Here is a 22564-nt window from a genome sequence, read left to right as displayed (position 1 = left end):
GAACTTCAGAGAACTATAAAGTAACAGCAATGATCCAAACAAAAATAAATAAACAAACCAAAACCGCTGATTCATAAACAATCAAGATATCAAATTACTGAAACCTTTGCCAACTGTTGGGTCTGAATGATGTTTATGCACCTCTGAAATACAGGCTCAGCAAATTGAGAGAATCCGGTACCCAATGCCTGGAAAGAAAAAGAAACATATTATTCTTCTGCATTGACACAACTCATAGCTGTAATCCAGATATTTATTTTTGTAGCTCCTGGTTGTAATGTCAATTAAGATAAGATAATATTTTTCAATGAAACAGATATGACAAAGAAAAAGATGAAGTACATGCATGTAAAGCCTAATTTAATCAGATTAGAATGATAGAAGGTTAGGAAAGAGACAGACAGAAAGGAAGGGGAATGGATACTGGTCACTTAAGCAAGACTTTTTCCTAATGACTGGAGCCCACGTAACTGATTCACATTAGAGTTCCAATATTCTCTCTTTTTATTTTCCCTTTTGATTGATAAGTTACACACTCACCCAGTGAGTGTTGATCCCAAGACCTTACACTCCACTTTACTCTTATAAGGAAATGAAGCCCCATTTGAGCTAGACCTCATTTGCCAATCTTCTCCTTATGTTTAAAAGACCAATAGCCTTATTTGCTGTTATTGATGCATGGAGGAATCGCAAGTGTTCACCCTTTATTTCCACCTAACTGACTGTTACCATGTGAAATTCATACATAAACAGATCAAGTGATTGACATTGATTTACTACAGAATGTTTTTTTTTTTTGGCTGGCCCTAATTTCTAATTAATCTTCAAAGGAGTTTTAGTTGACAGCTGATCCATTTTGAATTAACACTGCTCCATCACAATTTTACATATTTAAACTACTCATTAGCATTCATTCCAAAATGAAAAGAAGGATATCACACTGCAATTCTGTAATTATGATTACAGACAATACTCCAAAATACTGAAGTAGAACATCTAGAAGAATTTTGCATAGCACTGATTTTGTAACAATTCTGCAATCATATGAAATCTCAAAGTCCATTAATTTTGTCCACTAACTACCACAAACAGGTTTTGTAGCAATCAATATCATACGCCTTAAAGCAATCCTTACAGCGCTTAATGGTTTAAAGTAACTGTAGTAGTTAATGGCTACAACAGGGAAGATTAGTACCTTAACACTCACTTTGCACGGTCACTATCTTTAGATACTTGAGTGATACATTAATGAGCCAATTAAGTAGAGCAAACTCAAAAGAAAATAAAAATACCTGTGCTATAGATGTAAAACACTCCAGAAGTGGAAAAATGTCCTTGTCTGAATTTGAAAGTTGCTGCCACTTTGCAATTAATGGCGGCATCAGAATGTCAAGGTAATTGGGCTACAAACAACATGATAGTCAATTGGCATAAAACTTTCTTCTAAGGAAATACAGCAAGGAAATAAGCTATAAGTTCAAGTCCTCATTGCATCTATGACATGAAAAACAGAGTGGGGAGGAAAGGGATGGCAAGATTATCTAAACAAAATGATGATACCTGATTTAGCTCCCCTCCAACAGCATCTGCTAAGGTTCCAATAGCATCATATACAATTCTAAGGTTCCGTCTCTGGATATAATGACAAAGATATAATTTAATGCAGACAAAGATTGCACATGATATGATACTAAGCATAAAGCCTAGCGTGAAATTTAATTATGTCATCCTAGCATTACATCTCATCATCGTACCATTAAAACGAAATTGGTTATGGCAAAGGCCAGAAAACAACCTGATATTTTCCAAAAGCACACATAAGGTGCTGCAAAATAATTTCCAAGCGTGGTGCCAACTCCTCTGCAGCCTCCTGCAAATTAACAAACCACCATTGAGATTTAAAGATTTTTTTTATCAATACAATTTATAGATTTTTAAAAGCAATAAAAATATAATATTCAAACTGCATCTATAGAAAGAACTGAACATCATTTATAGCAAAAACCTCTTCAAGTGTTGCAAAAGCTGAACAAGCAGCCTCTTGCACCCGCTTGTTAGTATCCAATATTCTTCGCAATAAACCCATAAGAACCTTGTCAAATTGCTCATATCCTTTTTGATGTCCAATACCCTGAGATAGAAGAAAGACTAGTTGTCAACTTCAAAATCTTCTGCAGCATTGCACAAAGAAACAGGATAGATTGAATGGTTCAAACTCTGGGTAAGAGTAATAAGTCATAATCACTTTCACATTAGAAGTGAATCAGAACTCTGTCACATCTATTTTACATAAAAATTAGTGGGATCATACTTCAATGTATTATCAGGTACCAAATTAGCCAAATTGCCTAAGAGTGTGGATACTATGTTAGTTTGGTCAAAATCCCCTGCTTCAAAAGAACTCCATCTGAAGCCTTTACATTGGTCTAGGATATCTCATACAGCAAACCCTTGACAAGATATGATAGGATCCCTCCTTTTTTTAATTTCTAGTCATCAGTGAGAATTAGATTTATTACAGCTAGAACAATTGATGCAATGACATCTAGATCTCACGATTTCTAACCTCCCAATACCCCAATACTCTTACTTTTAGAGCCAATCAGCAACACCAGCAGAGAAGAAAACAATTCTATGGGGTCTGACCCCTATCATTACTCTGATAATTAATCTGAAGTGTCCTGAAAGTTCCGCTGTTTACTAGTCAAAGATTGGCAAACAAAATTAAAAATGGTTACTTAAAACTTGATCGACTTCCAGTACATACTATTCTCTGCAGGATTGATATTTAATATCTCCAATAAGTACAGCATTAAAAACTTATTTCTCTGAGACTCAGAAATAAATCCTTCACCCAAATGGTGCCTCCTAAGGGGTGGAGAACAAGGCCTTGTATTCAGTTCAGTAAAGTGAATGAGTTTGTTTGCCTATCAAAAAGAAAAATCAGGCTCATAGGGATTGCTCAACCTTTCTTGAATATATAATACTCAGGATGTGCTGTATTTCTAACAGAAAGATCTTTTAGAACATACAGATACTCTTTGCCAGAGGATATCAACTAGAAATAAATCCGTTCTGTTAATCAAGATTTAATTCAAATTTTCCTTGATTCTAAGAATCTTGAAAGCCTTCATACGTCACTCAGTTCAGCAAAAAGCTATTGTAGCCAAATGATGTTGCTGCCTAGCATGAAACACGGCTAACTTTCAGACAGCATATGAATCTTATTTGCAATCACATAGGAAATTGGTTGACAACACAACACCACAGGAGAACTTCACCCTAACTCTACTGGAGACACCCTTCAACCATCCGTGCAAAAATTGGACCAATTTAACTCATATTGTCAATACTGAGTTTCTCTAACTGACCAATCCACCAATCCCACCTCTGGACCCTAATTCAAAACAATTATATTCTATCATTATGTTCAATCATGCTTCTCTAACTCTTGGCTTCTTTATTCTCTAAAATGTTTTATTCCCAAAAAAAAAAAACCCAAACAAACACACTTGAAAGCTTCAACTTGTTATGTATGCCAATCAGCCTACAACAATAACATACATCTGGAATGCATCAGAAAGAAGACAATAATTATCTCTGACAACAATCAGACAACATAATGGGAACATAATTATACCTCAACAATAAATTTGCTGAAACGAGAAATTGTCCAACATGAAATACTCCGTATCAGCGGAAACTTATCATCTAAAAGAGGGATAAGAAATGTGACAATCTGCAAATGAAAAACATCAATTTGACTTATAATCAAGAACAAAGAATAAGAATTTCTCATATATATCAAGATACACAATCTTTTAATAGGCACTACACGCATACCAACTGTTGTGATGATCATGATCATGATCATGATCATGATATAAAAGTTAAAGATAAAAATAAAAAAAAATAAAAAAATAAAAAAGACAATTTGACTAAATTCTGTATCACAATTATAGCAAGTCTGTGGTTCCCACGTAGTTGGGAACAAAACAAATAAGCAATTACACAACCAAATAATACCCATGCATAAAACAAAAAGGTTAGTGATGATATAAAAATGATCTCCAAGGAAAACAGGATAGAGAAGCCAAAGAACAGGGAGACCTTTAAATGTATATCACAGCAAAAAGGAACTTCAAAAGCAAGAATAGACAAGCCTAGTAATAAGCACTGAGTGTGTGTGTGTGTGTGTGTGCACATGCACACATACGTGCATGTGCACCATATTGGCACCCATCATTATTCTGTAAGTCATAAGCCATCTGCTTCAAACTCACCTAATCAAAATCAGAAAAAAATATATATGTTACCTCAGACAAATGGGGATAAAGACCATTGATGCAACCTTCAGCGATGGCACCAAGAGCCAAAACAGCAGCTTCCCTTTCTTTCCAAGCTGCATCACCTGTGGTGGACAACTGGGTCTGTAGAAATTTGACAAGTGAAATCATGCATTTGAAGCAGGATTTACTAACTTGAAAGGAAAAACTCTTCTACCACAGGATACTTTTTTATTCAACTTGCACCCAAAACTCACAGATTACATGATTCCTACCTGATGTTACAAATAAAGTAATTTATTCAAGCAATGTTCATTAGTTTAATTGGTCGTATCGGCAGCAATTCAAGCATTTTCTCTTATTCTTGTATGTATGTGAATGACAATGTTTTCCATGGTACTAGCACATGTTCTGAATTTTATATAAAATTTGGGGGGGGTGGGGGGGGGGGAACTTCATGAAGATGCGCAGTAAATCAGTTTCTTAATGACGAAAATAATCTATCAAAACCTAAGAGAATGAAATAGCAGTTTCTTCATTATGGAACCAGGTAATTTTATAATCAAGTACAAGAACCAACTGTACCAACAGTGAGCTGAAAATGAATGTGGGATGAGATTAGCACCAACAAAAAAAATGAAGATGGGATGGAAGGGAGGGACCGGTGAGAAAAAATAGCTCCTTAGTTCACATCTCTAGTAACGGAGAGGGGGTACCAAAAGGTTGAAGGAAAAGAAAAACATTGCAAGGAAAAGAAGCAATTAAAGCAACATATTCTTTCACAATCAAATATTTACATCTAATGCCTCACCTGAACTATCGGCATCAATGTTGGAAGAATCTCATCCCCAAACACATTTGAGAGGATATCAAGAGCAGCAGCACTGCATTTCCGTAAATTCCATACATTAACAATGTCATCATCCTGAAATGATTCAAAAGATGTGGTTCAGAAGAATTCACACAGTGATGTCATCTTTTAATCAAGAAAAATTTAGTGAGCTTTATTGAGTCAACTTCACTAGCCAAACAATTTCAATAAGCAAACAGAACAAAGGTGATGTTGCTGCATACATCGTCTTCCACATCGGATCCATGAAATCGTGAAGAATGGAAACGAGGTTTGAGATCCTGCACAGAAAATTTAGAAGAAAATAAACAATGAATTCAAACTTGAAAATTTTGAGAAGGAAATACCAGTGAAGAAACATATAAACTATAGAAAACCTTAGAACTCAATAATGAAAACATGGTTCTAACCTGATCACGATCTGGGAGAGAACCATCTTCCTGCAACAATAAATTGACGGCAAGTGAATTATGAACTACAACAACTACCAATTCAAATACACCAAAAACACAAATACCCAAAAAAGTTAACCTCGGCATCCACAAGTGATTCATCATCATCAGCATAAACCATGTTTGACAACAAAATCTGCGAGTGTGATAGATGTGTTAAAAAGATACAGAGAATTGCACCTGACTTCAAAGAAAAATCTCAACATAGCATTAACCATACCGGAATCAGATGTGGCAAGAACTCCCTTAAATTCTCTGGTGGTAACTGAGCATCACAATATGCAGACCTACCAATCACAATCAATATGGAAAAGAAGCTAGTCAATGAACCAAAAAAATAAAAAATAAAAATTTTACAATGCAAAGGTTAAGGGTTCCAAACAACATAACCCAAAGGCTATAATCTTCCCACATAACAGCTAAGCACCCTTTTTAAGTAACTTAAGTGCTACATGAAAGATGAAACATACGCTTCTTAGCACCCTTTTTAAGTAACTTAAGAGCTACATGAAAGATGAAAAATACACTTCTTTTGCTTTTTACAAGGACACGCACTACAAAAAAACTTTTCAGTTGCTCCACATATATGATATTTACTTATTTAGTAAAGTCCATCAAAGCTGAATGTAGGAACATATAACAGTTAGTCTCTCAGATATAGTTTCCAGATTATTATTTTTTTTATTGCATTTCTGCACTAGGGGAAAAAAAAAAAAGCTACAACTCTTACTCCAAACACAACCCTGAAAGTTGATATTGCATATGAATTCCTAGACAGACAACAATAACAATCTTGCACAGTAATTGAGTGCAATACAAGATCATAAGAACATTCTAAAAATCTTGATCCAGAAGAGAGCAATCTTGAACAGGGTTACCTAACTAATCTTGTTTGAATAATAAGCTAAACTGACGCAGGACAAATAGATGAACTAGTAGTCAACAGCTAGGCTTGCTTGGAGCAGCACTCAGCGATAGAAAGCCACTAGGAGTCGGCACCTAGAGTTGGCTAGAGTCTGTACCAAACCATGGAGACAATTTCAATAGAAATTTTATTCATCAAAATAATCTCTAATAGGATAACAAGACTTTACTTTTATAGACTATTAAACCCTAATATCTAACTGAAGTAGGAAACCCTACTTACTGAATTACAAAAAAATAACCTTGCCTCTAGCTTCTAGGAAATAAATTATCAATAACCTAATAAACTACTAGGACCAAAAATAAAAATACAATCAACTTGCAAAATAAAATAGATTTCCCTTTAAGCCTTCCACATAATCCTCTCCTGATTGGAGAAAACTCGAACTCGTGTTTTAAAGTGTGGAAAGATAAGAATTCTGACACTAGATACTTACTTCAACTCAAGATCACTATTGAGAGCACTGAGAATAGAAAAGTCTTACATTCCACCACATCATTAAATTAATCTAGAATTACAAAATTGGTGTGCAGAATGAGCATTGCAAATGAGACCGTCTTTTTTGGAACCATAGGAAGGACCATTATATCAATCTTTGCCACTTCATCAAAAAATTTATCATCATGCACAATGGAGCACTGATCAGTAGCATGTTCATCAAACTTAAATTTCACATCATGCACGCCCTCTAGTGCTTTACTCCCTTGTGGAACCCTCTCTTCATCAAGTCTAATGGAACCATCCTTCTCAACGATAGGCAACATATCTGACTCTTCAAATGGCTGAATTAAATCTACTACACAACTTAAATATCTCACCTTGCAGTTTAGGTTCTACAGTAGGTTCTCACTACACGAACATTGAAGCAACATTTTTTAGAACTTTCTATCTCAACACACAATTTTGGTGGCTCAATTATATTGTCTCTTGTGTGTAAAGTGTTGCCTTCAAGGTTGTTGGTCTTTCTTTGGAAGTACTTATCTACTTACATAAGTCATGTGTTCATTCATTCGAGCTCTGCAACCATGTCTTCAATGGTGTGTACTAGATTCTTTAGGGCTTGTTCTATGGTAGACTGCACTAGAGTGGGCTTAGGACTAGACATTACACAAACATTCATCTTGTTTCCTTCAAATTATAGAATTGGTTGCCTATCCCACTGCCTCATATTGTCTCTTCAATCTTGAAAAATACCATAAGAAGATTGAAATGGATAATTTTGTTGATAATACTGTGGTGTATATACCATCCTAAGGTCAGCTTTCATTTTTCCCAAGTAACTGGAGAACAATGCTTGTGAAGGTCCCAACAATAATTCTAGTGCTACAAAGCTCTACCAACAACTTGCATTCTGGCAAGAACAACTTTGTTGTGTTCATTTGACACACACAAATGTTCAAAGAAGAATCGGACCAAAACTGGTGTAACTAGACTTTGTTGCACATGTGGGCTAATGGATTGGGTGAGGAGCCTGACCCCCCCCCCTCTCTCTCTCTCTCTCTCTCTCTCTCCAATTATATTGGGTCAGTCTTTTGCCTTGTGGGTTGCGTCGAGATCTAGGTTTCCCTGTGATTCGAGTCTTTGAAAGACCAAGGGCATGTGAGTTGTGATCTCAAAGGATTATTACCCGGAACTTGAACGCACCAAGCCAGAGCAACGACTCAGAGGTGACAACGGTGCCATGCAAAATGGTTTAACGTCGACAATTCAAGTGGAAAAAGGTGACGACGACTTGATGAGGTCTCACGCAGGATTGAAGAATTGAGCCACTGATGGTTGAGGCTTGCAACAAGGTGGTGGTTTGAGTCTAGAATGATGATCTTGTTTCAAGTCAAGTTGACGATGTGGTGTTGGGCCATTGAGGACTAGGTTACAGATTTTTTTTTTTTTTTGGTTGGGTTGAGATTTGTGGTATTCAGGTGGATGGGACTCAAAGACAGCTTGAATTTTGGTTGTAAATTTCTTGTCAATGGATGGGTTATAGTGGATTGACCACAATGGTTTTACAGATGAGTGACCACAACAGATATTTTTATTACTCTAGGTTGACTGGCAGTGATACTTCAAACGGATCAGAATTTGCTCTAATACCAAATTTGACATGGACAAACTAGAACATTACAACAAGAAAATTAAAGAACAAGAAAAATAAAGATAGATGACCCAAGAATCAACACCTAGACTTGCTTGGAGTCAGTAGCAAGCAATAGAAAACCACTAGAAGTAAACACCTAGGGTTGGCTAGAGTGGCAACTTGGTTGGCTAGAGTCGGCACCAAACCATGGAGACAATACTAATACTATTAACCTAATAATCTACTAGGACGTAAAACAAAAATACAATTGACTTGCAAAATAAAATAAACTAAACTAAAATAGATATCTCTTTAAGCCTCCCCATCATAAAACTGACCATATTTACCTTCCAAAGCAAACAATTTTGACTTCACATCCAATACCAATCTTATGCTCCGTTTGTTTTATTGTAAAATGTTTTCAACTAAAAACATTTTCATTTTCAGTGTTTAGAAGTGTTCTTGAAAATGCTCTGAAAATCATTTTTGTTGTTTGTTTTGTTATAAAAATAAAAAAATAAAATTTTTAAAAAAAAAAAAATCATGATCTCACATCCTACAACTTAGGCACAAACCCAACCAAATCCACACCATCGACCACCCAAAAACCTAGATCTGGAAGAAATAAAAAAAATATAAAAAAAAGAACCAGATCCATCACAAACCCAGATCAGGGAGCACAAAAAACCAAGAACAAAAACCAGATTGACATCAGCATTATGACAATCCCAGATCGGCATCGAAGTTTGTGTCACGATGTGTGGCAGACCAAAGGATCAGTGGTGAATTCACATTCACGGTGGTGGCAGATTGTACGAAGCTTCATCATGTGGAGCAGACTCTCAATCACAGCATGCCCATGAAACTTGATCATGGCCGGCACAGGCACCTGCAGTTCCTCTGCATACAGTGACTCAGCTCTCTCAAATTGAAAAGAGAGAAGGTTAGGGCGGTTGGATTTCAAGTGTGAGACAACCAAAGGGAGGTGTGCGAGCTTAATAATTTGGAAAATGTTTTACCAAAAAATTCCAATAAAACATTCCACAAATTTTTACAAAGGATTTTCTGATCAATGGAAATTTTTTACAATGAAACGAACACCTGAAAATGAGGAAAGTGTTTTCTGGTAAACAGCTTACAAGCAAACAAACGGAGCGTTAATTATAAAAATATAGGCATATGGGTGGGTGGGTGTTTAGAGTGGCCATAATATGCTTTATGTGTGTGTTTGGAAGTATACAGTGTGTGGGACAAAGCTAATGGCAAAGTTATCTACCACAAACATTACCACCACCAGATGTTAGTACTCTTCAATAATCAAATCATTTAGGCTCAAGCATAACCTAGGACACTACTAATATAACAAAGAAATTTTTTGATAGGTACTAATATACCAAAGAAATTAAAATCTTAAACAATAAAAAAATAAAAATAAAAAAACTAAATTCAGCATGCATAAAAAATAAATAATAATAATAATAATAATAATTAAAAAAACTCGTGAATCCTATTCCCTAATTGATGGCCACCTTAACACAAATATGTGATGTTGCATAAAATCTATCAACCTAACATCTACTACCAATCTCTCTTACACAAGATCTACAAGCTACATAAATGACTATCTTGCTACTTGTCAAGACGTTCATGTGTAGTTCATAGTTCATTAAGTGTAGGAATACCAGAATTCACAAGCCTCAAGAGCCACTTCATCATCAGTGTCCTTGTTGACTTGCAACATGTATTCAATTACATTCCTCAGATGTGGCTGCATCATAATGAAAAAAAGATTCAGCAATATTAAAAAGAGGAGATGGCATTAAAATAGACAAAAGGCATAGCAAGATAAGATAGCATGACATTAATAAGGACAACAGAATAAGTAGACATTTAAATCACCCTAGACACTAAGGAAACTTAAAGCAAGCAACATGCAACAAAAATTGATGCATAGAAAATGGTACATAATACAAGCAACGCAAAAAATAATAACCTCCAAGAAATGCTAACCTCCAAGAAAGATGGATGGACTTCAATTAGCTGAACAAATGCTGCACAAACCTAAAGGCATACAAAATATAGATGAGATCAAAGACAAGCTTGTAATAAAATAATAGCATTCCAGTTCCAACCTCAGAAACAATACCAATAAGAAATCCAAAGCTGATAAATGTGGAGCCAAAAACATTAATTGGTGTAAGCGCTTTCCACACATCTTAGTACTAAATCAAATGCCAAAGCTCAACAATGTGAAAAATACAAATTAAAATATTCTCTACAAACCAATGGTAAGCATGTATGCCAATACAAATATGATATATTTGAAATTGATTTCATTAGTCATATGCATTATATCACAAACTCAAGTACAATATGAATGGGAACAATAAGGCATAGCAAAAGACCTACTATAGACAATTGAAATCTAACAAACTATCGCAAAACCAACTTATTTAAATATAAAACAACAGCTAAATTTTAAGAGGAAATATTTAATGTTAAATTAGATGCTATTAGTGCATAACAAGACCAGGGACAATAAGACAGAACAAGTGGTTACCAATTTCCGCACTTCTGATGCAGGGTCATGAGCAAGAACAAACAAACCCTGAAGATATTGATCCATAGAGACATATAAAGCCTGCAAGCAAGTAGCTTAGAAGAGTTACTATCACCCCTGTGCAATTTTATTTCTGATCCTTGTCTGATTTCCTTAACTCTATTAGTCTTTCCTTATGATTTGAATGTATCTGTTTCAAGGGCAGTGTGTTTACAATCGTAAACACATTGTTCTTTTTCATCAATAAAACTCCTATTATCTATCAAAAAAAAAGATCCAGCAGGAACCAATAACGCAATTATTAGAATTATACTTACAGCAGGCAACAACATTATGTATTGATTAACAGAACCCAAGGAGAGCTTTCTTAATGAGGCATGTGGTGACTGGAAAAACTGTTATATAGACAAAAAAAAAAAAAAAAACAGGTCAAAAACCCACAAAGAAAGGAAAAAAAAAAAAAGAGCATGAATAGTTAAAATGTCCCATTACAAAATCATTAGAGGACAATGTTGAAATTAATTTCAACAGAAGATGTGAAATGAAGATAACTTAAGAATAGAAAATAATTAAGTTACCTTATACAATCTAGGAAGAAATATGTTAATTGGGCGTTCAGCTAAGCCAGGTACATCTGAATCAAGCACTTGCGGGATATCCTCACAAATCTGTCTTGCACCACGTCATCAATGAATCAAAAATTATAATTATACAAAATCAAAATTATAACACTTCTTGATGCAATGAGGAGAGCTTAGATTTGATATAGAAGGGTTAAAGAAATTTCTAGCAACAAAAAAAGATTACTTTTTTGAAATTGGAACACTAGAACATCAATATACAGCAAAAGAAATATTCAAATCTGAAATTTCATAGATTAGAGGTCTATTTGGGATCCGCTTATTTTACTAAAACTGAAAACTTCTTGCTGAAAGTACTGTAGATAAAGGTGAAAGTTAACTAAAATAGTATAGTGGAACCCATGAATAGTACCAAAAAGTGCAGTGAGACTTATGAATAGTAGCAAAAATAAGCTCAATAGTAAAATAAGTTGGCAAAATTAATCATGCCAAACGGACACTAGATAAGAAAATGCTGCTACAACAACTCAAAATAGCCTATTTATAGTAGTCTTCAGTAACCCAAAATCCTAACCCTTCATCTTGTTTTTTTTTATAAGTAAAGGAAAATATATATTAAAGAAGAACACAGCCCCGTACATAGGAAATGTACTAGAAAGGCAAACACCTCAAGAAACCAAATTACAATGATCAAACAAAACAGGAAGAGAAAAACAATAAAAAGATGGTATAACTAAACACCATTTGAGAAGAGTAAAAAAGAAAAAAGACTTAAACTCAAGAATGGACCGTTAGCGACCCTCAAAGCTTCTAGCATTCCGTTCCCGCCAGATACACCACAACAAACAGTGCGGCACCATCCTCCATATAACAATATTACGATGACGCCTGAAGTTACAAGACCAACAATCCAACAAATCCACTACCCTTTGCGGCATCACCCAACAAATACCAAACAAGCAAAAGACCATACTCCACATCTCATAAGCCAAAGGACAGTGAAGGAGGAGATGATCTACAGATTCCCCACACCTTTTGCACATAAAGCACCACTCAAGGACAATTCCGAAGGTTATCAATAGTTAGAATCTTGCCTAAAGCTGCAGTCCAAGAGAAAAAAGCTACCCGAGGGGGAACCTTCGATTGCCACATCATTTTCCACGGGAAAGAAATGGCGGAAGAGGGGGAAAGGGAGTGATAATACTTGCTCACCGTGAAACCCCGACTGCTGGACAACTTCCAACAAAGTTTATCAGAACCAACACCTCGTACCTTAGTGGAATAGATCAAAACCATACATGAATCCAAAGATTGTAACTCTTGATCATTCACTAAGCGATGAAATTGTAAGTCCCAAAAAATACTCCCGTTAGCATAGCACAAAACCTCAGAAACCGAAGCATCCCTTGTCCTACTAATATTATATAGATCTGGAAACGCCTCCTTAAAAGGACGATCCCTACACCACACATCCTCCCAAAACTTCACTCGAGTACCATCACCCACATCATACCGAAGGAACTTAGAAAAATTCAGCCAGCCTCTTCTAATGGACTTCCACAAACAAACACCATATGCCCCAGACACGGATTTTGTACACCAACCACCCCCCTCATTCCCATACTTCGCCCCAATGACCCTTCTCCAAAGGGCATCATTCTCCACACCATACCGCCACAACCATTTTGCTAATAAGGCAGAATTAAACATTCTCAAGCACCGAATGCCTAGCCCTCCATTCTTCACTGGCCTACATACCTTCGACCAATTAACTAGATGAAGTTTACGTTCGTCACCAATACCATTCCAAAGAAAGTTTCTTTGTAATTCCTCCATCCGCTTGGCCACCTTAACTGGAATAGGGAAGAGAGAAAGAAAATAAGTAGGCAGGCTAGAAAGAGTACTCTTAATAAGGGTAACCTTGCCCCCCTTAGATAAATACAGTCTCTTCCATCCAACTAGCCTTTGCTCCATCTTTTCCAAGATAGGATTCCAAACCGTCTTATCTTTAAAGGAAGCACCCAACGGAAGACCAAGATATTTCAACGGAAGAGCAAACTCTCTACAGCCCAAAATCTCCACTAGCTCATGCAGATTAGGCACATCCCCAACAGGAACCAATTCAGACTTACCTAGATTAATTTTTAGCCCTGACACCTCCTCAAATCTAGAGAGAATCTCACGCAGAGCTGTTATATGATTGCTATCAGCATCACAGAAAACAAAAGTATCGTCCGCAAACAACAAATGGGACACCATCAACAAGGAACCAGAAGCATTCCCCACTAAGAAGCCCGAAAACTGACCTGACACAGTAGCTGCGTCCAACATACAGCTCAAGGCCTCCATGACAATATCAAAGAGAAAATGGGATAATGGATCACCTTGCCTCAGTCCTCTAGAACTCCCAAAAAAATCAGAAGGACAACCATTGATCAAAATGGAGAATTTAACAGTCGCATGCTAGTCGCATGACAACCATCTTGTATATTACATATAACAATTAAATTTCAACCATCCAGCTTCATTAAAAGTCACATGCTAGTCATATAACCTTGTAAAATATTAAAAACATAATAATGGATCAAACATGTCATAGAGAAATAAAAGACAATGTACTTTTTCTTTTTCTTTTTTTCCTTAAAGCTCAAATTCTCCAACATGGTTTTTTTCCTATGAAGAGCTAAAGTCAAAAGCCACTATATTGACACAGCATAAATGCTTATAGATGTTACAAACATGATGATGCTAAATAGACATAGAGGAATGATGTAAACAACTTGTCCGCAATGTCTGATGAATGAGAATTTACAACCAGGATAAAAAACCAGAAGGTTACATGTTCTCTCTTTTTTTTGATAGATAAAGAGAAATTTATTAATAAAGAGAAAAAAGAAAAGAAAAGTACAAGTTGTTCGTGATGATGAACAACAAGAAAAAAAAAAATGGAAAAAAAAGAAAAGAACAAACAGCACAACAAAACAAGAAATCAGGAAACTAAGCTAAGGGAAGACATAAACTCAGAGAGAGAAGAACAATCAGTAAAACCCCAACAACGAGACCACTCCCAAAGACTACGTTGGCATAAAACTTTTAACTCGTCCAAAGTCTTCTCATTGTCCTCAAAGGAACGACGAATTCGTTCCAACCACACAATCCACATTAAGCATCCTGGAACCAAATTCCAAATGTCTGAATTATGTTTCCCAAGCCACTAATGCCAACAAGATAACAAACCTGCCACTGATCCTGGCATAACCCAATGAATACCAAAGGCTTGAAGCATAAAAGTCCAAAGGGAATGAGTAAAAGGGCAATGAAGAAGGAGATGGTCAACCGACTCCCCATCACAACAACACATACAACACCAAGTAGCCAACGGGCGACCCCTAAGCATTAGATTATCCAAAGTGAGGATCCGACCATGAGCAGCTGTCCACAAAAAGAACGCCACTCGTCTAGGAATCTTTGGTTTCCAAACACCCTTCCAAGGAAATAAAAAATTCGAAGCACCCCGAATCGCATGGTAATAAGACCGAGTGTCAAAATTACCATCACCCTTTAACCGCCAACAAAGGGTATCTCTCCTATCACCCCGAGGAATACGAGTTTGGATAAGCTGGAGTAGGGAATAAGATGCAGCTAGCTCCCAATCTTCAAAAGCTCTATAGAACCTTAAATCCCATACTCTAACAGTACCCCCTTTGGGCATCCACAAAACCTCAGAGATACAAGCATCCTTGACCGCTGAACATACATAGAGATCAAGAAAGAGATTTTTTAGAGAATTATCACCAATCCACCTATCATGCCAAAAGCATATACGAGTGCCTTCACCCACTACGAAACATTCATGGTAAGAATAAAGAAGAGAACTTGTGCAGCCAACCCTCACAAACATTCAGGATAAGTTTGGACAAATAATGAAAATGATGATAAAGAATATTGATGAACTAAGCACATGTGACTGGTTTCCTATGCCAATACATATCAAGCTAAAAAACTTGTCTGTACATCCTCTTCAGCTGCATAGAGAGAATAGTAACCCCGTCTTTCTCCTCTTTAACACACAAGGCTGGAGAACCAAGAGTATTGGGCCAAAGAAAGTTTCAGCTTGGGAGCTTATTCCACCCACAGAGGATCGTTAATAAGACAGGAAAGGAAATTTTGTTGAAGATGATAGTAATTAAGCCCTGGTAGCAAAGTTATCAATATTGTATTGGTCACCGTTCTGCTTTGTCTACAGAAACTAAATATTTCGGAACTTGTGTACCGTTTTGGAATAAATTTTTTTTGATAAGTAATAAGATATATTGAAAAAAAGGAACACCCAAGTGCACCGGAAGTGAACAAGGGAAAGGAAATCAAATACAAAAATTGCAAGAGTCTAGGAAAACAATAAAAGAAGGGAAAGATTTATTTTGCAAAGCAAACAACCAATCCCTTAAAGTTCTAAAAAAGAGAAGCTTGAGATCTGGAATAGATCTCTCAGAATTTTCAAAACATCTACTATTCCGCTCCCTCCAAAGGCACCACAATAAGCAATGAGGAATGATAGACCAAATAAAACCATTTCGATGACGACCAAAGCTGCCTTGCCAACATCGCAGCAGCCCCAAAACAGAGTGAGGCATAACCCAAGAAACTCCAAAAAGACCTAAAACCATAGACCAAAGATCCGAAGCAAAAGGACAATGAAGGAATAGATGGTCAATCGATTCACCATTTCTCTTACACATGTAGCACCAATCCAAAATCCATATCTTCCTTTTACGTAAATTGTCAATCGTCAAGCATTTCCCTAAGGCAGCAGTCCAAACAAAGAAAGCAACTTTAGAGGGAATCTTCTGCTTCCAAATACTTTTCCAAGAAAATCCAAAGAAGGCGAAGCCAGCCAAAATTCTATAGTAATCACTAACCAAGAAACCCTTAACTTTGCTAGGAATCCAACACATTTTATCCTCACCTAGCCCCCTTATAGAAGAACCATAAATGGTTTCCAAGAAATCAGACATAGCCTCTAGATCCCGAGCATGGACACCCCTAACGAATCTCACATCCCAAAAGCGGACACCATTGGTGGACATCAAAAGCTCAGCCACACTGGCATCCTTATTCCTGCAAAATCTGAACAAGTCTGGATATCTAACAGCAAGAGAAGTCTCTCCACACCACCGGTCCTGCCAAAACTTCACTCTAGACCCATCACCAATATCATATAGAATATGGCGAGAGAAGGAAGGCCATCCCTGATGGATATTTTTCCATAAACCAACACCATAAGGGCCAATCACAACTCTGGTACACCAGCCCCCCCACATACATCCATATTTTATCTCTATCACTTGCCTCCAAAGGGCATCTTCCTCAATCCCAAATCTCCAAAGCCACTTCCCAAGCAAAGCTTCATTGAAGAGTCTTATCTTCCTTATCCCTAAGCCACCCGAAGAAATAGGAGAACAAACAGTAGCCCATTTAACCAAATGAATTTTAGGATCATCTCCAAAACTGCCCCATAAAAAATTCCGCTGGAGCCTCTCAATTCGGTTAGCCACACTAGCAGGAATAGGAAAAAGAGATAGAAAATAAGTGGGTAAATTAGAAAGGGTGCTTTTGATTAGGGTGACTCTACCTCCCTTGGATAAGTATAAGCGTTTCCAACCCGCCAATCTCCTCTCCATTTTCTCCAGAATTAGATTCCAAATAGTCTTATCCTTGAATTTAGCACCCAAAGGAAGACCAAGATATTTCATTGGGAGAGAGCCCTGCTTGCAGCCAAGAACAACCAAGAAAAGGTCTATATGATTGACTACCCCAACCGGAACCAATTCTGACTTGCCTAGGTTAATCTTTAGGCCTGACACCGCCTCAAACCAAATAAGAATCATACGAAGAATTAAAATCTGATCTAAATCAGCCTCACAAAAGATTAGAGTGTCATCTGCAAAAAGGAGATGAGACACCGCCTTGGATCTTCCCTCCAAGTTACCCACACTGAAACCCGACATGCGACCTTCATGAACAGCTTTATCCAACATTCTTCCAAGAGCTTCCATCACCAAGACAAACAACAAAGGAGACAACGGATCACCTTGCCTCAAGCCTCTAGTGCTACCAAAGAATCCACAAGGAGAGCCATTAATCAAGATGGAGAAACGGACAGTTCCAGTTTACATGGTCAAAGGCCTTCTCAACATCCAACTTACAAATCAGCCCCGACCTCCCAGACTTCAATCTACTGTCAAGACATTCATTGGCAATAAGAACAAGGTCAAGGATCTGCCAGTCCCTCACAAAAGCATTCTGAGAAGCTGAGATTAAATCCCCCATCACCGAGCGGAGACGATTAGCCAAGACTTTAGCAATAATTTTATAAACCCCTCCAACCAAACTAATGGGCCGAAAATCTCCAATCTCATTAGCTGCATGTTTTTTAGGAATGAGAGTAATAAAAGTTGCATTTAAACTTTTCTCAAACTGACCAATGGCAAAAAAAATGATGAAAAACAGCCATAAGATCAGGCTTAACAATCCCCCAGCAAGCTTGGAAAAAAGCCATAGGGAAGCCATCTGGACCAGGGGATTTATCACCATGAAAACTTTGAATGACATCAAAAATTTCGGCCTCTTCAAAAGGCCTCTCTAACCAATCTGCATTCTCGTCAAATATCATTGGAAAAACCAACGAATCCGGAAATGGCCACTCAACCTGCTGCTTAGAGTATAGATTCATGAAGGAATGAGTAATGTAGTCTGCAATTATACCCTGATTCGAAGACAAGGTACCATTAACCATTAGGCTTTCAATACCATTATTTTTTCTGTTAGAATTAGCCATTCTATGAAAGAATTTGGTATTGGCATCCCCTTCCTTCAAATGCAACACCCTAGACTTTTGCCTCCAACTAGTCTCTTCCATAAGAGTCAACTTTTCAATATCTGTACGAAGATTAGTTTGAGCTAACTTCTCCTCAACAGATAGACTATGAGTCTCCTCTTTAGCATCCAAACCATTCAATTTGCTCCAAAGCTCTTGTTTCTTAATAGTGACATTGCCAAACTCGGTCTCATTCCACTTTTTTAAATCTAACTTCAAGGCAGCCAACTTCTTAGCAAGAACAAAACTTGGGGTTCCTTGGAACAAGTAGGATGCCCACCACATCTTCACTTTGTCGACAAAATTATCCACCCTCAACCACATATTTTCAAAACGGAAAGGAATTTTTCCTCTTCGCTGACTCCCACCCTCCAACAATATAGGAAAGTGGTCAGAAAGAACTCTAGACATCCTTTTTTGGGTGAACTAAGTGAAGTGATCAGCCAAAGTAGGGGAGAAAAGGAACCGGTCTAGCCGAGAAGCGGAGGAAGAATTGGACCAGGTATAAAGGCCCCCTTCCATATGAATATCCATCAACCCATGCAAAGAAACAAAGTCAGAAAATCCAAACATTGCCCTAGAGAAGCTAGCAGCCCCCAAACGCTCTAAAGGGAAACGGATAATATTAAAGTCCCCTCCTAGACACCAAGGCAAATCCCACCAAGTGATCAACCCGGTTAGTTCCCACATCAACTTACGCCTATTGTTCAGATTTGGCCCATAAACGCCTGAAAAAGCCCACTCAAATTGGTCGCCAACATTTTTAAACTTGCAAGAAACCGAAAAATGCCCCACCGCTTCCTCCACCTTTTCCACAACTCGACTATCCCACATCAATAAAATTCCTCCAGAAGCACCATCGGAGCCCAAGTACAACCAATCTACATATGGACAACTCCATATACTTCGAACAATACCTCTCGTAATCCATTCTAGTTTGGTCTCTTGCAAACACACAATATCAACCTTCCAGGATCGCAACAAGTTGCGAATCTGAAGCCTCTTGTCAACTTCATTCAGACCTCTGACATTCCAGGAAATAAGCTTCAAATTCATTGATCAATGGAAAGAACCCAATTCCTATTAATACCACAACGCCTAGCAAATGAAGAGCCATAATTTATGGAACTAAACAACCCTTTCAGCTCTCTTAAACCTTTCACCCCCGAACCTTTTGAACCACATGATTTCTTATTCACCTCAGCCCTTCGAAATAATTCAGCTTCAACAGCCAGTAAAAATTCTGTTGCTTGATCTTCTAAACCCTCAAGTGACGTGCCAAGGAAGCTATGAAAATTATTGAATCTCTTTTAAAACCAATCAGAATAAGGTTCCTGATTCTGTGAAGTATCCATACTCACCACACTTTCCTCATCTACAAGAGATTGTTCTGCCATGACTGAAGGTAGAGAAAAAGCAATTGGCTCAACAACTAGGGGCTGATCAGCTTCCTCCGAGTAGGAATCCGAAGCCCCATCCTCCACCAAAGCCTCATCCTCTTCGAAAAGAGCCGATGACACATTCGTAACGTCAGGAGACTCCAAATTAACTAAGGCCAGCTGTTGTTGCATTTCCAAAACCTCTGTAGCTTCACACCGAGGCAAAGCGATCTGAAGCGGAACCGCAACCCTCCTCCCATCGCGTAATTCAAGAACCCACTGCTCCGAGTCCCCCCATTTCTTGATAATGTTACCGGAATGCTCCTGGAGAGACAGTCGGAGGTCACGCAGTAAGCTCTCTTCTCCATCTGAGGTGCATTCCGCCCCATTCATGGCCTCCTCGGACTCGCCGGAGCCGAGAAGCTCAGAGTCGACTACATCGGAGCCTTTGAATGAGTCAGTCGACGCCGCTAACTCAAAGCAGGCTTCAACGATCTTGTCGGAGTTGAGGGGTTGAGCAGCGGCGACTTCGGAGACGTCGGAGAGCATCGACGACATCAGAGGCTTAGACGATGAGCACGAAGAAGTCTGGTTGGGTCGCTCGCATAGACTCGACGTCCCTGGTTTTTGGGTCACTCGCATCGGAGAATAACTGGTGGTCTTTTCTTTTCTTTTGGGTTGCCAGATCAAAGAGGGCTTGGGCTTAAGTTTAAGGGGCTGGGATGGGTTAAGTGGGGAGGCTTCAGCAAGATCATTGGGCCTAAAAATATCTTGCTTGGGCCCAGCACCAGAACAGCCCACTTCTATAATATTGGAGCACTTAATATCCCACTTGCCATTCAGCCCACGCACCAGAGATAGAGAAACTTCTAGGGACAAAGGAGAATCAGCACCATTAAGAGTGTTGTCCTTTAATTCAAGCATGACTTCAGCCTCAGGAACCGTGCTTACCTGCCCAGCACCCCTTTCACGCAGATCCTGGTTCTGAGTCTTCTGCCTGCTCAAGGTAGACTTGATAGCTTGATATGATTTGATTGAATTTTGAATTTTGGGCATTGCAAGCTTTCCTGTTCTGCTTCCTCCATTGGTTTTCCGATGACCATCCACCGCTGCCGACAGAAAGGATTTTTGATTTCTAAACTTCTGCACTGTCGAGAACATGGCAGATTGAGATGGCGATTTAACACCAAGAGTGTCAGGAGCAATAGCCTTACGAAGATGAAAGCCAAAACCTCTCCACCCACAACCCAGCTTTCCTTCCGGTACAATGATGAGGCCCTTCCGACGACCATGAAGAAGTTCAAAGATCATAAGAAAGCTTCCATGCACATTGAATCCCAGTTGCAAAATAAAAACCTTACTACCATCCCTGAAGGTTCTAGCAAAATTTTCAGGACGAGTATTTGACAAGAGATCCTCAACATAAGATAGCAGACGTAAAGCACTATCTTTTCCCATGAAAACTGACCGAAGAGAATCCTTATATCTTTCAAATATACGTAAAGAGTAGAAAGTACCTCCCTCCTCTACTGAAAATTCAAACGTTTTGGATTCGACAAAAAAGAAAATGGAACCACCCATGAAAACCAAGGACACGAACAAACCAGAGAATTATGTGACTAATCCGAGGTAGCCAGGCCTCCAATTTTTATCATTATTACGATGGAACCATCTAAAAGATCTCACAGTGACAAATTTTGACATGCAGAAATCTGAACATTGATAAAGAGACAATGCAACAAAAGATTTGAACAAATAACATCCAAAAACAAAAACAAAAAGTAAAACAGAATGCATTTGATTGTATCTTCCGAAGTAAATTGTTTATGATATATGAGTTTTGGAATAAATTTGATATATATTACATGTGTGTTCGTATTTTTATATATTAATAGTAGTTAGGCTAATGCATGAATATAAACAAATTATGAGGATAAAATATTAAAGATAGATAAGCTAAATTAAATCTTTATTACCCAATAGAAACTAGAAAGACAACCTATGTTTTTGTTTTCTATTAAAAGACTTTATATGATGTGCAAAAACTGAAAAAGAGTTGAATGAAACAAATAAGAAACCTAGAAAAACATTAAGAGTAATTTTTAAATGTATATATTAACATAATATTAAGCAACAAAATAACTATTTTTTTATAATTTCAACAAAATAACTATTGATAAGACTTGATTTCATAAAATTTAAATTAAAAAAAAAGAAGAAAAATGGTGATTAGGACTTGAACAGTTTATTGGGAAGAGCAATAGATACTCTTGAATCAAAAACAATCAGTCACAACAAAAGGAAATATAGCCTTTGATTTGCCAATAAACTTATATCAATGGAGGTGGCTTCGGAAAGGATAGACCAGCTGCCAATGTCATCGATGCTCACATCCACCCATCAAGATGTTCAGGTATGCCATCTTCTCTCTCCCCTCTCACTCTTTCACTCTTTAAGTCTCTGTTCTCTGCTACCATGAACAGGTAGCTACTAATCAAAACCATTATTGCAAATCACTAAACCTCCTTGATAGACATGTTATCCTCCTCTGCCATTGAGGCCATGAATCCCCCAAGCCCA

The 22564-nt window shown here is 37.7% G+C and overlaps 1 protein-coding gene across 1 annotated transcript in view; it reads right to left on the bottom strand.

Moving 5' to 3' along the window:
- The window catches only part of LOC126690640 (transportin-1), a 38231-nt gene that overhangs the window by 12116 nt on the left and 3551 nt on the right, over window positions 1–22564 (bottom strand). The window contains exons 3-19 of the mRNA XM_050385875.1: window positions 11726–11815; window positions 11465–11542; window positions 11148–11228; window positions 10598–10648; window positions 10270–10355; window positions 5809–5875; window positions 5668–5724; window positions 5547–5576; window positions 5361–5417; window positions 5098–5211; window positions 4317–4430; window positions 3641–3739; window positions 2006–2131; window positions 1796–1870; window positions 1561–1632; window positions 1293–1403; window positions 105–188 (exon numbers count right to left, since the gene is read on the bottom strand). Coding sequence (XP_050241832.1) covers window positions 105–188; window positions 1293–1403; window positions 1561–1632; window positions 1796–1870; window positions 2006–2131; window positions 3641–3739; window positions 4317–4430; window positions 5098–5211; window positions 5361–5417; window positions 5547–5576; window positions 5668–5724; window positions 5809–5875; window positions 10270–10355; window positions 10598–10648; window positions 11148–11228; window positions 11465–11542; window positions 11726–11815 — 1392 coding nt within the window. The remainder of the gene's footprint in view (window positions 1–104; window positions 189–1292; window positions 1404–1560; window positions 1633–1795; window positions 1871–2005; window positions 2132–3640; window positions 3740–4316; window positions 4431–5097; window positions 5212–5360; window positions 5418–5546; window positions 5577–5667; window positions 5725–5808; window positions 5876–10269; window positions 10356–10597; window positions 10649–11147; window positions 11229–11464; window positions 11543–11725; window positions 11816–22564) is intronic.

The sequence above is a fragment of the Quercus robur genome, chromosome 1, assembly GCF_932294415.1.
Source record: "Quercus robur chromosome 1, dhQueRobu3.1, whole genome shotgun sequence".
Classification (NCBI taxonomy): domain Eukaryota; kingdom Viridiplantae; phylum Streptophyta; class Magnoliopsida; order Fagales; family Fagaceae; genus Quercus; species Quercus robur.
This window is presented reverse-complemented; position numbering and strand designations above follow the sequence as displayed.